This window comes from Miscanthus floridulus, chromosome 12 (genome assembly GCF_019320115.1).
Source record: "Miscanthus floridulus cultivar M001 chromosome 12, ASM1932011v1, whole genome shotgun sequence".
NCBI classification, from domain to species: Eukaryota; Viridiplantae; Streptophyta; class Magnoliopsida; order Poales; family Poaceae; genus Miscanthus; species Miscanthus floridulus.
Window position 1 is genome coordinate 34,982,014 of NC_089591.1, and position 12,085 is coordinate 34,994,098.

At 43.5% G+C, this 12,085-nt stretch overlaps 1 protein-coding gene across 1 annotated transcript; it reads left to right on the forward strand.

The window, feature by feature from the left end:
• Positions 1–231: 231 nt before the first annotated feature.
• LOC136495366 (zinc finger CCCH domain-containing protein 27-like) lies at positions 232–10,806 on the forward strand. The gene is made up of 6 exons (XM_066491309.1): positions 232–393; positions 1,905–2,794; positions 3,294–4,433; positions 4,616–4,927; positions 6,040–6,568; positions 10,327–10,806. The coding sequence occupies exons 2-5, from the start codon at positions 2,018–2,020 to the stop codon at positions 6,565–6,567; spliced, it is 2,757 nt and encodes a 918-aa protein (XP_066347406.1). The 5' UTR covers positions 232–393; positions 1,905–2,017; the 3' UTR covers position 6,568; positions 10,327–10,806.
• The last annotated feature ends 1,279 nt before the right edge of the window (positions 10,807–12,085 follow it).

A 12,085-nucleotide genomic window follows, 5' to 3' on the forward strand; every position in this document is an offset into this window, starting at 1 on the left:
AATATTGTTCCAGCTTATAATCCACGATCGTATACGAGCAAGCGAACAGGCTGAATACTCTTACCTATTTACACCTGCCGATGATTAGTTTAGGCCAATGGATTAGCCCTATGGATCGAAAGGAGATTGAAGCTCAGGTTATGCCAGAGCCAAAGGGCTGTGAGGAGAGGACAGGGACAACCTGGACAAGAAAACTGAAATGAGAACAAGAACAAGAACCCTACCCTAGCTTCCCAACACGAGAAGCCCAGGCCAAAATTACCGAAGTGCCCCTCGCCATTTAACCATCTCATCTCCTCACCTCCCCGACGGTGACTCCCCTCGAGCTCGCCCTCCTCCCCCGCCTCGACGCTGTCGCCTGCTCCTCCGCGGCCGGCTGTCCGGATTCGATTGGTAAGCCCCGATTCCGTTCCGCGCGCCTCCGTTCCCTTTGCCCAGCAGGCAGGCCGCAGCCCGCGGGAGGCCCCCGCCCCGCGTGCTCGAGCGCTGCCCTGCGTTACCTGCGGAATTCGCGACTAGTAGGAGCCAGGGTGGGACGCGACCGGCTGTGGTGTGGTGGGTATACTGATGCGATTGCGGCGGCGGTGACTCGTGATTTGTGCCTGGTTCTGGTTTTGGGGTCTCTAGAGCTAATCAGCCTGTACGCTTGTTTTCAGTCGGGGCTTATTAGCCATGGTACAGTTATTAGTCTAGAAACCAACCAGCGAACAAGCTGAATTGCTGTTGGCTGGGATGCTCGGACTGCAGTTCTTCATTGCCGGGGCTGTGGGTCTGTGGGGCATGGGGTGGTCTGCGCAAAATTGCCTCTTGAGTCTTGACTCGACCAAGAGCTCCATTTGTCAAGCAGTCTGATTGGTGAAATTCTGCCAGGAGTACAGAGTGGACATTTGAGGTCAATAGAGGAGCATTTCTGGGGCAATTATCTGTTGGAATGTTATGCCTGTTAGGTTTGTTTGTTTGCGCACCTCTTCGGGAGCAGCATAGGGCTGTAAATCATTTTATTGTTTCCTATGATAAGAGTGAGCCATTGAGCTTGGGTAGATCGGTAGATGTTTTGATGTTGTCATACCAAATTCACATTGGTTTTTAGTCTTTCTGAGGTTTGCTGGTCACCATTTTGTGGAGAATGTGTAGATATGGCATTCTACTTGATGACCCTATGTGCCTGTGTTTATCTGGCTTGCAATTGTAGTTGGGTCCAAACAAGTCTCTTTATGCACAATTTTTTCCTGCTTATATTGTTTGTTCTGATCGACATGAATTCGTATTGAAAGGGGATGTGGGACTATATGAAAACTCCAGCTAATGTTATGGTCATTGCTCAATAGTTAAGATGTGGTATCTCTTCAGTAATAGCAGTTTGCTTTGATGAGTTTGTCTATATCCACCATCTGGTAACAATTTAGTGGTGTTTAACTTATTGAAACCCTTAGGGTGTGACTTGAACCAGTATTTCCCATGTTTTTCTATGTTTCTAGGAGCTACATAATATGATTGGAGGGCAGTGAACCTACTCACCATTTTTCATGGTGCCAACCACTTGTATGTATGATGCTTATCAAAATTAGGGAAGTTCAACAAGACTAGTTCGACTGTTACATTTCTTTTTGTTGCTGGAGGTGGTATTAGAAAATCAAGCATAGACATGTTTTTTTTTTTTTTTTTGTACAATCCTGCTAGTATATCAAGTGGGGTTTGAAAAGCTGAGTTAAACTACCATCAGTTCAGTTTCTGTTTTAAAGGGAAAAGAGTGACATGCGGCCTTGTCAATTTTCTGTTTTTCTGGGCCTATCATCTGTTTATTGTCATTATTAGGTATATTACAAGCTAGTCATTATTTCTGATCATACGATCAACTTTGTATTCTGTCACTCATTGTTGTTTCTGTGTTCTGCCTCATGTAGTGATATATCGACGATAGGATTGAATCACTTCTTGAAGACTTGGAGTTGAAGATGATCATGACATTGAATACAATCTAGATGCAAAGTTTCCTGCTGTATTGGTAACCTTGAAGATGCTCAAAGAGTCATCATCACCAGTGTTGGATGCTGACAGAATAGAAGTTCCTTCACCAAAAGAAGAAAATAATTCGACAAATTCTGAAGCTGCTACAGATAGTGAAGACATTGAAATTAGCGATGACGACGATGATGACCGCAACCACAAGCACCGAAGACGGGAGGCTAGACAACAATCTGATGATAATACAGAGGAGCAACATCCAGGGCGGCCTCTCAAAAAAAGGAGTAGGGTTTCTGGTAATGGACTACCTTTTGGTGGAGCTGGTTCTCAAGGTGAAGTACAGAAGGATTTTGTGCCAAAATTCAAAAAGCGTTCTGGAGTAGGAGGTCACACTCGAGCACCTAGAGCGAACCAATACTTCCGAGCTGATTCATCGGCTTCTGCTGCTACTCGCCCTCCTATGACACGAGGAAGAGGACGGAATGGTGCACCCTGGACTCATCATGATCCAAGATTTAACTCACTTGATATGATGGATTTTGCATCCCAGATGGCTTCACAAGGACCACCGGCACATCCTAGCTTATTTATGGGCACTGCATTGCCAAGTGGTCCATATGGATTTATGCCTGGAATGCCTCATGGGATTTTGGATCCAATCCATCCACTTGGAATGCAAGGCCCTATTCAGCCCTCAGTATCTCCTTTGATCGATCTTGGCATGCCTCGTCAACGTTGTAGAGACTTTGAGGAACGTGGATTTTGCTTGAGAGGGGATATGTGCCCCATGGAGCATGGTGTAAATAGAATTGTTGTTGATGATATGCAGGTCCGTCTGTCTATTTCACACTATTCATAATCTTCTGCATTCTAACCTGCATGCTTTTGCTTATTTGTTGTGTTCTATTATAACTTCCTGATAGGATATTATGTCTGTTTGCTATGTTGTGCGAATGTAAATGTGGACTTGAAAAGGTGTGCTTTAGTGCTGTTATTACTAGTCTGAGTTGTGGTCAACTTTACTCGCAAGTCACAATAACCTATCCAAAATCCAAACTGAGAAATCTTGGAGAACTTTACATCTTAACGTGATTAACTTCAGCCTGCCTTGGATCTTCTCTTTGCTGCAACATTTTACCTTCTGGTTGTTATTTCACTTGAGTTAGCTTTCTATCTTTATCATATTGTTTTTGGTAATATAGAAGATTTAATTTGTTATGCTATGCTTATGTAAGCCGCAGCAATGTTCCTCAGGCCAAGTACTACTTGATGTTCTATTGTTTTTAGGTAAAGATACTGAGTTTATATAATTTCTTATCACTTTGCAGAGTCTCTCTCAATTCAATCTTCCAGTATCAGTTCCAAATGCTCAAGGATTGGGAATCCCAAATGAGGGAGGAACCAATTCTGTTAACTTATCAAGCCTTGGAGGGAGTAAAAGCGTTCCTGTAAAAGATGTGAAATCTGGTGTAGCAAGTGATGCATTAAAGCCAAATGGAAGTGCTGTTTCAGCCATTGCTGATGCTGATGTATATGATCCTGATCAGCCTCTCTGGAACAATGAACACCCAGAAGCATCATGTACTGGCTTTGTACATAAAGATGTTGGAGTTTGGAATTCTGAATCCTCTGGCTATGAAATGGGGCAGGAGCATTCAAACCAGGTTTTTGCTTCTGATGGTTCTCAGAGTTTGAAGTCTTCTGTTTGGGGGCGAATAGCATCAAAAAGAAAACCAGGAGGTAGTAACACAGCTAAAAGTACGTCAACAAATATCACTGGAAACCAAAAAAGTGATTATCATGAGATGGCTCTCAGCACGGGCCAAGTAAAATCTGCTGCTAAGGATACTAGTGGTCAACCCAATTCAAGAATATATGGAGATGTGGGCCGGCAAAGTAATCGAGCTGCTCAGAAAGCATCCCGTACACTATATGTACATGGAATTCCCCAAGAAAGCAACAGATGGGACGCCCTTCTATCGCATTTTCAGAAGTTTGGTCAAGTAATAGATATTTATATTCCATCTAACAGTGAAAAAGCTTTTGTCCAGTTCTCGAGAAGGGAAGAAGCTGAAGCTGCCCTAAAAGCTCCAGATGCTGTTATGGGCAACCGCTTTATAAAGCTATGGTGGGCCAACAGAGATAGAATTCTGGATGTGGGAGAGGGCAGAATCTCTGGAAAGTCTTCCCAGTTGTCTACTACACTGGCTAATTCTTTCCCCAACAGAGTCAAGGAAAATGTTCAATCAACAGCTCCAAGGCCCAGTTCTGGATCTTCTGCTGAACCGTTGAGTTCTGCTACACCAGGTTCTAAAATGCTGCCAGCAAGTAATACAAAACCAGTACCACCCCATGCTCCAAAAAGGCAAGAAAGTCTAGAACTATTGGAAGAACTACGTAAAAAACAAGAGATCTTAGCTCAGAAGCGTGATGAGTTCCGCCGCCAGTTAGAGAAACTTGCAAAACAAGTAATTACTAGTTTCCCTAGTAGCATGAATTCATATTGTTTATTGTATTATTTTGGTTGTTAGGTGAACTGACTTTCATTAGGAGGAACAGGCTGACTGTTCATGCTTACTTTTGCCTATGATAATTGCATTTTTAGCTGTTTCTGTTACTGATTTCTGATAATTAAACAACTATGTTGCAGAAAGGTTCAGCAAATTCAGTTGAGCATGCAGAGGCTGGTGGAAAAGAAATTGCTTCTAATGATGCATCAAAAGTAAAGGATGCAAGGTCCATGAGGGCTGAAGGGGCACAGGAGATTGCTGGTTCATTGGAAAAGAAAAGTTCTGGAGAGTTTGCTTCATGCTCTCAAAAGTCTGCTGCGACATCCATGCAGAAATCAGCGGTGGTTACAAAACAGACTACTCTGCCAGCACCTCCTCAGAATAGGTTTAAGCTTGACAATCGAACCACATCATTTAGAATTCTTCCACCTTTGCCACCTGAAATTGCAAATGTAAGTTTTACATCCAACCACCTGCCATTCCTTGACATACTGAAACCATTAAAAAATGGCACTATTGTCACGGGATTTTATTTGTGCAGTTCAATGTTTTCCCCTGTCAAAATTGGTGATAGACCTATACATGGAATTTTGGATAGTGAGCACCTACTTTTTGAACTTCTTAACTGAACTTTTGTCACCCTTACCATCACAAAATTAATATGAGAAGGCAATGTTCTTGCTTCTGATATATGTCTGCAAGATCCTATGTCACATTCAGGATCTTATCATGTGGTGCTGTAAAATTTATGTGAGCTGTATATTGGAGTAGTTCCATTTCATGTTATGAGCAAGTTACACTTGTACCCGTGGATTGCTAATGGCCCTGTATATTGAGTAGTTCTATCTTGGCTGTTAAAATTGTCAACCTTCAATGACATGTATCTTTTAGGTTCTGTTGTGAAGGGCAGGCCTGGTGCAGTGGTGAGAGCTGTCTCACTGAGTCACCAGGTCGCGGGTTCGAAGCAGCCTCACCGCAGATTTTGCGGGGGGAAGGCTTGCCTCGGTTTTTCCCTTCCCCAGACCCCACTCATGTGGGAGTCTCCGGCACTGGGTCTGCCCTTTTTTTTTTAGGTTCTGTTGTGTTGTTAAAAGTTTAAAACTAATCATGGCATGGATGGATGTAAGTACATAATACATGAGACGATGTATCTACAGCAATATTTATCATATAGAATTACCTAATTGTGTTTGCTTTTTATTATTCTTAGCTTAACGGATTGCTTTTATGCCACTGTGTAACTATTAACATCTTTAGCTATGTGTAATGACAAAAATTGAACAATAATAATGTACTGCTACATTACCTATTTGATGAACTGGAAGTTGTAGTCTCGTCTACATTTAGTGGAATGAGGCGCTGATAAAAATCAGTCTTACATCTACGCAACCAGTGACTTCTTTCTTTCTTTCTTTCTTTCTTTTTTGCATAAAATAATTTGCCTTTCCTTTTGGATAAAAAAGGCACTCAAAGGTTAATATGTTCTCATGCTGCATTTTGTGTTCATGTGTTTGACTACAATCTGTTTCATTCTGTTTCTGATGCTTACCACTTTTATTTACAGGAATCTGTCTTGGCAGACCATTTCTCATCATTTGGGGAGCTTTCGTCAGTTGTCCTGGAAGATACTGAAGCCCATAACCATGATGCAACCCTAAAACCTTCTCTGAGTTGCTCGGCTTGTGTGACTTACACAACGCGGCAATCAGCTGAGAAAGCATTTATTGGTGGTAAATCTTGCAAAGGACACACACTACGATTTATGTGGTTGACAGCATCTCCAGGCTCAAATAACCATTCCAGACCTCAGAATACCTCAGTTCCTGTGAGGGCCTCCAGTATCTCTGGCCATATTCAAAGCATATCATCTGAGCCCCCAAGCCCTGTTGGGAAAGTATCATCTCTTGCTACATCTGTTACAGTAGCCATTCCTCATAATAAATCCATCTCAACTGTGGAAAATGCAAAGACTTCTCCAGTTGGAATTTCCAAAGCTTCATGTTCTAGTTCCTCTCTATCGTCAAATGATGAGTGTCCTCCTGAACGTCGTTCCACAAGGAATGTTATCTCAGATTCTGACATTCCACAATGAGGTACGTTGCACTGAATATGGAAATAACCTGTTCTTCAAATGTTTAAGTTGTTTTTATTGCTGATTACTAAATTAGGTGTTTTGAGCAACGGCACAATCCCAAAACACAGCTTCTTTAGGAACCTCTTTATGAACCTCAATTGCAATATATTTGTAAAATCAATAAGAGTATAATATCGTGAAAAAGGTGTCCACTATCTTTCATAAGTCCAGTCGAAATATTCATGAAGATATTCTTACCAATAATTAAAAGTTGCTTACATGCATTCCAAAACTTATTTTTTTACCGGAGGGAGTGCGTCCTAGGACATCAACACTTTGTTATTGCAGGATTTCTTCATTGTTTTTTCACTATCTGCCAAATAGTTTGTGAAAAGGAAATAACTGATGTTAGCAAAGTATGCGATAATCTTATAAGTATCAATACTATCACTTACTCTGGTATTATGCAGCGGCCCATCTGCATGTATGCATGTTTAACCACCCACACACCCCTGCAGATCAATAGGCAGGGATGCTTATGAGCTTATCAGATAGGTGTTGGCTGTGAAGTTCTCATAATACAACAAGGAAATCGATAACATTACATTATATTCACTTTAGATGATAGTTGTTTTGTTTCCTTAATAATTATTTCCATAAGCCTTATATTACCTTTAGGGCCTGTTTGGATGATGAGGTTTTAAAAAACTGTAGTATCACAAAACTGTGGTTTTATAAGCCAAAAAGACAAAAACCCGTGGTTTAGAAAAAAGAGGTCATGAGTGAAGTTTCTAAAACTCTAAAAAGACTACAGTTTTGACAAAACCATGGTTTTAGAAGACTACAAGATTGGTTGCATCCAAACACCCAGTAACTTTTAAAAACCAAAGTATTATGTCAAACCATGCTATTTCTCCGATACTTTAAAAATACTTTGCATCCAAACAGGGCCTTATTGGTTCATAAGTCAGAGTACAATGATTGGTATGTGAATTTTGCCAGAGGTGACATAGTAGGCTTGATGCAGCATTGTGCTTAGCTTGTCCAATGTCCAAGACCTGCCTTACATATAGGTTTATCATGTTAAAATTGAGCCTGTATGATCTTCACTTCTATCAACAATGTGGTATGCATCTTCTATAGTTGTCTAGTATGGGGATTAATCATTGAGTTAAATGCATGAGCGCCCCCTGAACTTGTCAAGAGGTGTCACTTAGGTCCATGGACTTTGAAAATGCTTTTTCTAGGTCACTAAACTTGTTAAGTGGTGCACTGCAGGTCCATATCAGCCACGTGGACATTTTATATGACGTGGCATGCCACTGTGATGCTGACTATATCTGGCACTTTGCATTTAACCCCTTGAAAATATTCCATCTCACTCTCACCCATCCTCCATTGTTTCATCGTCATCACCTTCTCTCTAAGCTGCTCCGAGTTTTGGCACTAGTGACCCTCACCGTACACTCTGCGCGAGTGCACCGATCCTCGCTCTGGCCCCACGCGTGCCGGCGACCGTGGCCGCGCCGCCGCCGCAGCCAACGCCGACAACCTCGCCCCTTCCCCTCGAGCACCTCGCGAGAGTAGTGCAACACCGTATTCCCGCAGAAGACCCGCTCCAGCCCCATTCCAGCCGGCGACCGTGGCCACGCCGTCCTAGCGCCAGACGCTGGTGGCACTGCCCCCTCCCTCCTCCACGCCCCATGTGAGACAGCAGTCCTACGCGTGCAGCGATTTCCGGCCTTCGGCGCAGCAGCTGTCGCTCCCCATGCCATGGCATCGTTCGATGCAAGGGCCTCCTTCCGGTGCGCATCGCTGATGGCAAGGGATGCACTGACCCATACGTTGTCAAGTAGCCAAGTGGGCATGCACATGCACCATCACCAACTAGCTTTCCTTGAAAGAGCAGTACACTACCAAGTGAAAGAAACAGATTAGACAATCGCAATGCGCGGACCAGAGAGAACAGTGTATAGAGTATACTCCATCTGATGCCGGAGTTAGACACCATTTTCACCAAAAGCTTCAGATCAAGTTCAGATTATTCACTGCCCTGTCCGAATTCTGGACGTGCTGCAGACAGGATGGTGAGCACGCAGCTGCGGAACGTACAGATGGTCGGCGACAAGTGACATCACGACGCAGGCAGAGGCTACAGGCGCCCGTGTGGCAGCATGACCACGTGCCACTGTGTTGTTCGTCGCGCGCCACTGGCATGCCCCCCTGCCCTTTCCCCTCGAGCCCGTACTCTCCAGCCCCCGCCTGAGCCGGTGATCGTGGCCACGCCGCCACAGTTGCCAGCAGCCCAGCACCGCCCCCTCCCAGCGCCGCACACGAGACGGTGGCCCCACATCACGGGCGACGCCGATGCTGACTCAGACGTGGAGCTGGGCACTGCCGGGGATGTGGTCGTGCCGCCACGATTCCACGGACGGAGGAATTAGGAGCGAGTCCATGGAGAGGCAACATATGTGAGGAAGATCGAGGGGCAACATATGTGAGGAATCGAAGGATAGGGAAGGCAGCAAGATGCTAGAATCCGCCGTTGGCAATCAATGCGTGGCGTGCGTGGCGGACGAGTGGAGCAATGGGTATAGAGAGAGAGAGAGAGATGAGGAGAAAGAAGGGAGGATTGGTGAGAGTGAGATAGATGAAATATTTTTGAGGTGTTAAATGCAAAGTGTCATATACAGTCAGCGTCACATGGCAATGCCACGTCATATAAAATATCCACATGGGTGACATGGACCTACAGTGCACCGTTTAACAAGTTTAGTGACCTAGAAATGCATTTTTAAAGTTCATGAACCTAAGTGACACTCCTTGACAAGTTCAGGGACCGCTCATACATTTAACTCTTAATCATCTAAGCTCACCAATGGTTAGTGTCTAGTATCTAGTAACTCAGTGAGCAATTAATCAAAATCTTTCTCCCTTAGCTCAGACTTCTATTTACATCAGGTTAAATAGCGATGTTGGTTTGTACTTTGTGTGTGTATGTGTGTTTCTGTCTCCAGTTTTATGAGTGCAGTAGCACCCCTTTATTTTGCCTCCACATTGTACTTCAGGCTGTTCCATAAAATATATCCCGGATAGATATTGTGGGTAACCTCCTGCTGGTGTGTTGAAACATGTTGCCATCAATGCGTGGTGCAATAAGTATCGATTCTGGTTTTATGTATTTTTATTTGTATGTGATACACTAATGTTAACATGGTCATCTCATATGTGAGCTTAGCCTATTTACTGCCAAAATTGATTTAGTGACATTTGCTTGATACCAGAAGTCCACTGTGACATATGAAACAACTACTAGTGTGCAAGATTGTCTCATGAAACCTGGTTCCATCCAAATCTCCTTGCCTTGCCCCCACGCAGTTATGGGATTTGTTATTTTAGTTCACAAGCAGTGAGACACCTCAGCTGCTTACAGGTTGGCAAGGGGAACTATGCACGTTTTTGGCTTTTCACTCATCTTGGCAGCTGAGCATCCGTATTGAATCGCCTGTCTCACTGCATGTGGGCCAGTCAAGTACAGATAACAAGGGATGGATGGAATCATGGAATGGAAGCCTTTTTTTTCTGGCGCACAACACTTCTTTTTTGTTTGATACATGGCACGAGACTTGTAGTTTGTACATTCCACTCTTGGTTTTATTTGATTAACCTATTTGCTTTTTGCTAAGAACCCTGTCTCTTTAGTTTTTATTCATTGGTCTGTCCCTTGGTATCCCATTTTTTTAAGAAAATGGTGTGTTAATCTGATTTTTTCCACAGGCTATTGATATCCGGACGAGTTGATGTTATGAACCTTGATTTGGTGGCTCAGCTATTGCATCGATCTATCACATTTGAAGCTATTGGAAGACCTTTTGAAAGCTTTGGTATTTAATTGTAGGGCAGCACGGTAAAGACTGTAAAAAGAAAAAAGAATGGTTAAAGAAATATGGGTTCAAAAGCATTACTGGAGAGTGGAGACTTTCTCGGTAATCACCTAATCATCTCATTGTTCACGGAAACTGTGAGTGGTGCTAGGTTATTTGTACACTTCATTTTGGGGGTAGCATTGTGCTGAAAGCAGTTGGTAATATGCTAGTTCTGTAGTCTGTAGCTCCTGCTGAAATCAGCTTTGTGGATTCTGTTATGAGCTCGATGAACATCAAACTCTCCTAAGTTCCATCGAGGCCTCTTGTCGAAAACCTCCTGCTGTGCATACTAAACTGATAGGGAATATGTAACTGACCCATTCAATCCAAATTTTGTGGCGGGTATCTTCTGTAGTGTTGGTCTATTTAATAGCCTGTCAGCCTGTGTGGTCGTTTACCATATTTTGTGATTGTGATTTCGTTTTCATATAATATATATATGTATATTATTTTTATGTTATCCCTCACACCCCTGAATAAAAAAGGTAATAAAGAAACAAAAAGAAAAAGAAAAAATTGGTGAAAAGAAAAAAAAGTGAGAAAAGTCTAGAACAAAAGAGAATTGTAATACTTTTTGTTGAAGTATGAATGTAAATGAAGGAACAACATGTTCGCTTGAACTTATTAGTCATGATACATTGTTTTCTCTCATAACGAAACAGTATTAGCTGACTTATCAGCCGAACAGCTTGATGGTCAAATGGAACAACTTACATTTTGCACTGATCTGATATATGAGTTATGTGGTCGAGAGGGGTGGTGAAAAGGATGGCTCGTCTTCAAAGGACCAAGCAATTGTTCTCAGTCTCATGTACCTTTTATTACTAACAATGTTAATTGTCTTATGCCTCACTCATGTAGAGTTGTCTCATTGAAGAGATCACCTAGAATCGCGGATGCAGTGCTGCCGCATCTCCCTCGCACTACTCTTTACTCTTGCAGTCTTAGCTCGTGCGCATGTAGCTTGGCCTACGCTCCTTTCCTTCCTCTCACTGCTACCCCTCACTACTCTGCGCCCTCACTGCTACCCCCACTACTCTGTTCCCTTAGACTGATCATGTTGTGAGTTGTGACCCCCTTCTGGATCAGTTGCCGTTGCTGCAGATGACCTAGGCGACGCTGTGTGGCGACTAAGACTGGCCACAGCGTTGCTTTTTACCGATGCCCAAACACTCTCTCTCCTATTTGGAGCACCGATGCCCACGTTGTAACCGGTGCTGAGATGAAAAAAAAGTGGGCACCGATGCATGTTCGTTAAAAAATATTATTGCCCGTTCGCCTCTGCCTCCGCGGCCGCTACGACGGGGTCCACAAGCACAGAGAAGCACCGGTGCCCACGCTGTGAGAATTGGAGAGCTGAAGCATCGGTGCTCTGTGTCAGACAGAAATTTTTTTTCGGCACTGCTCACACTGTGGACAGTCTAATGGTGCCAAATTTGGTAAGGATGAGAAAGGAGGCGACTCCATGGCATTTCTCCATTCGGTTTTTCTATTAGGGCTTGCCCAACGTGCCAGCATGGCGTGGTGCCCCAGAGTCCACATCAGTATTGGCATGGTGCCCCAGAGTCCACATCAGTATTGGCGTGGTGCCCCAGAGTCTCGCAGGGTGA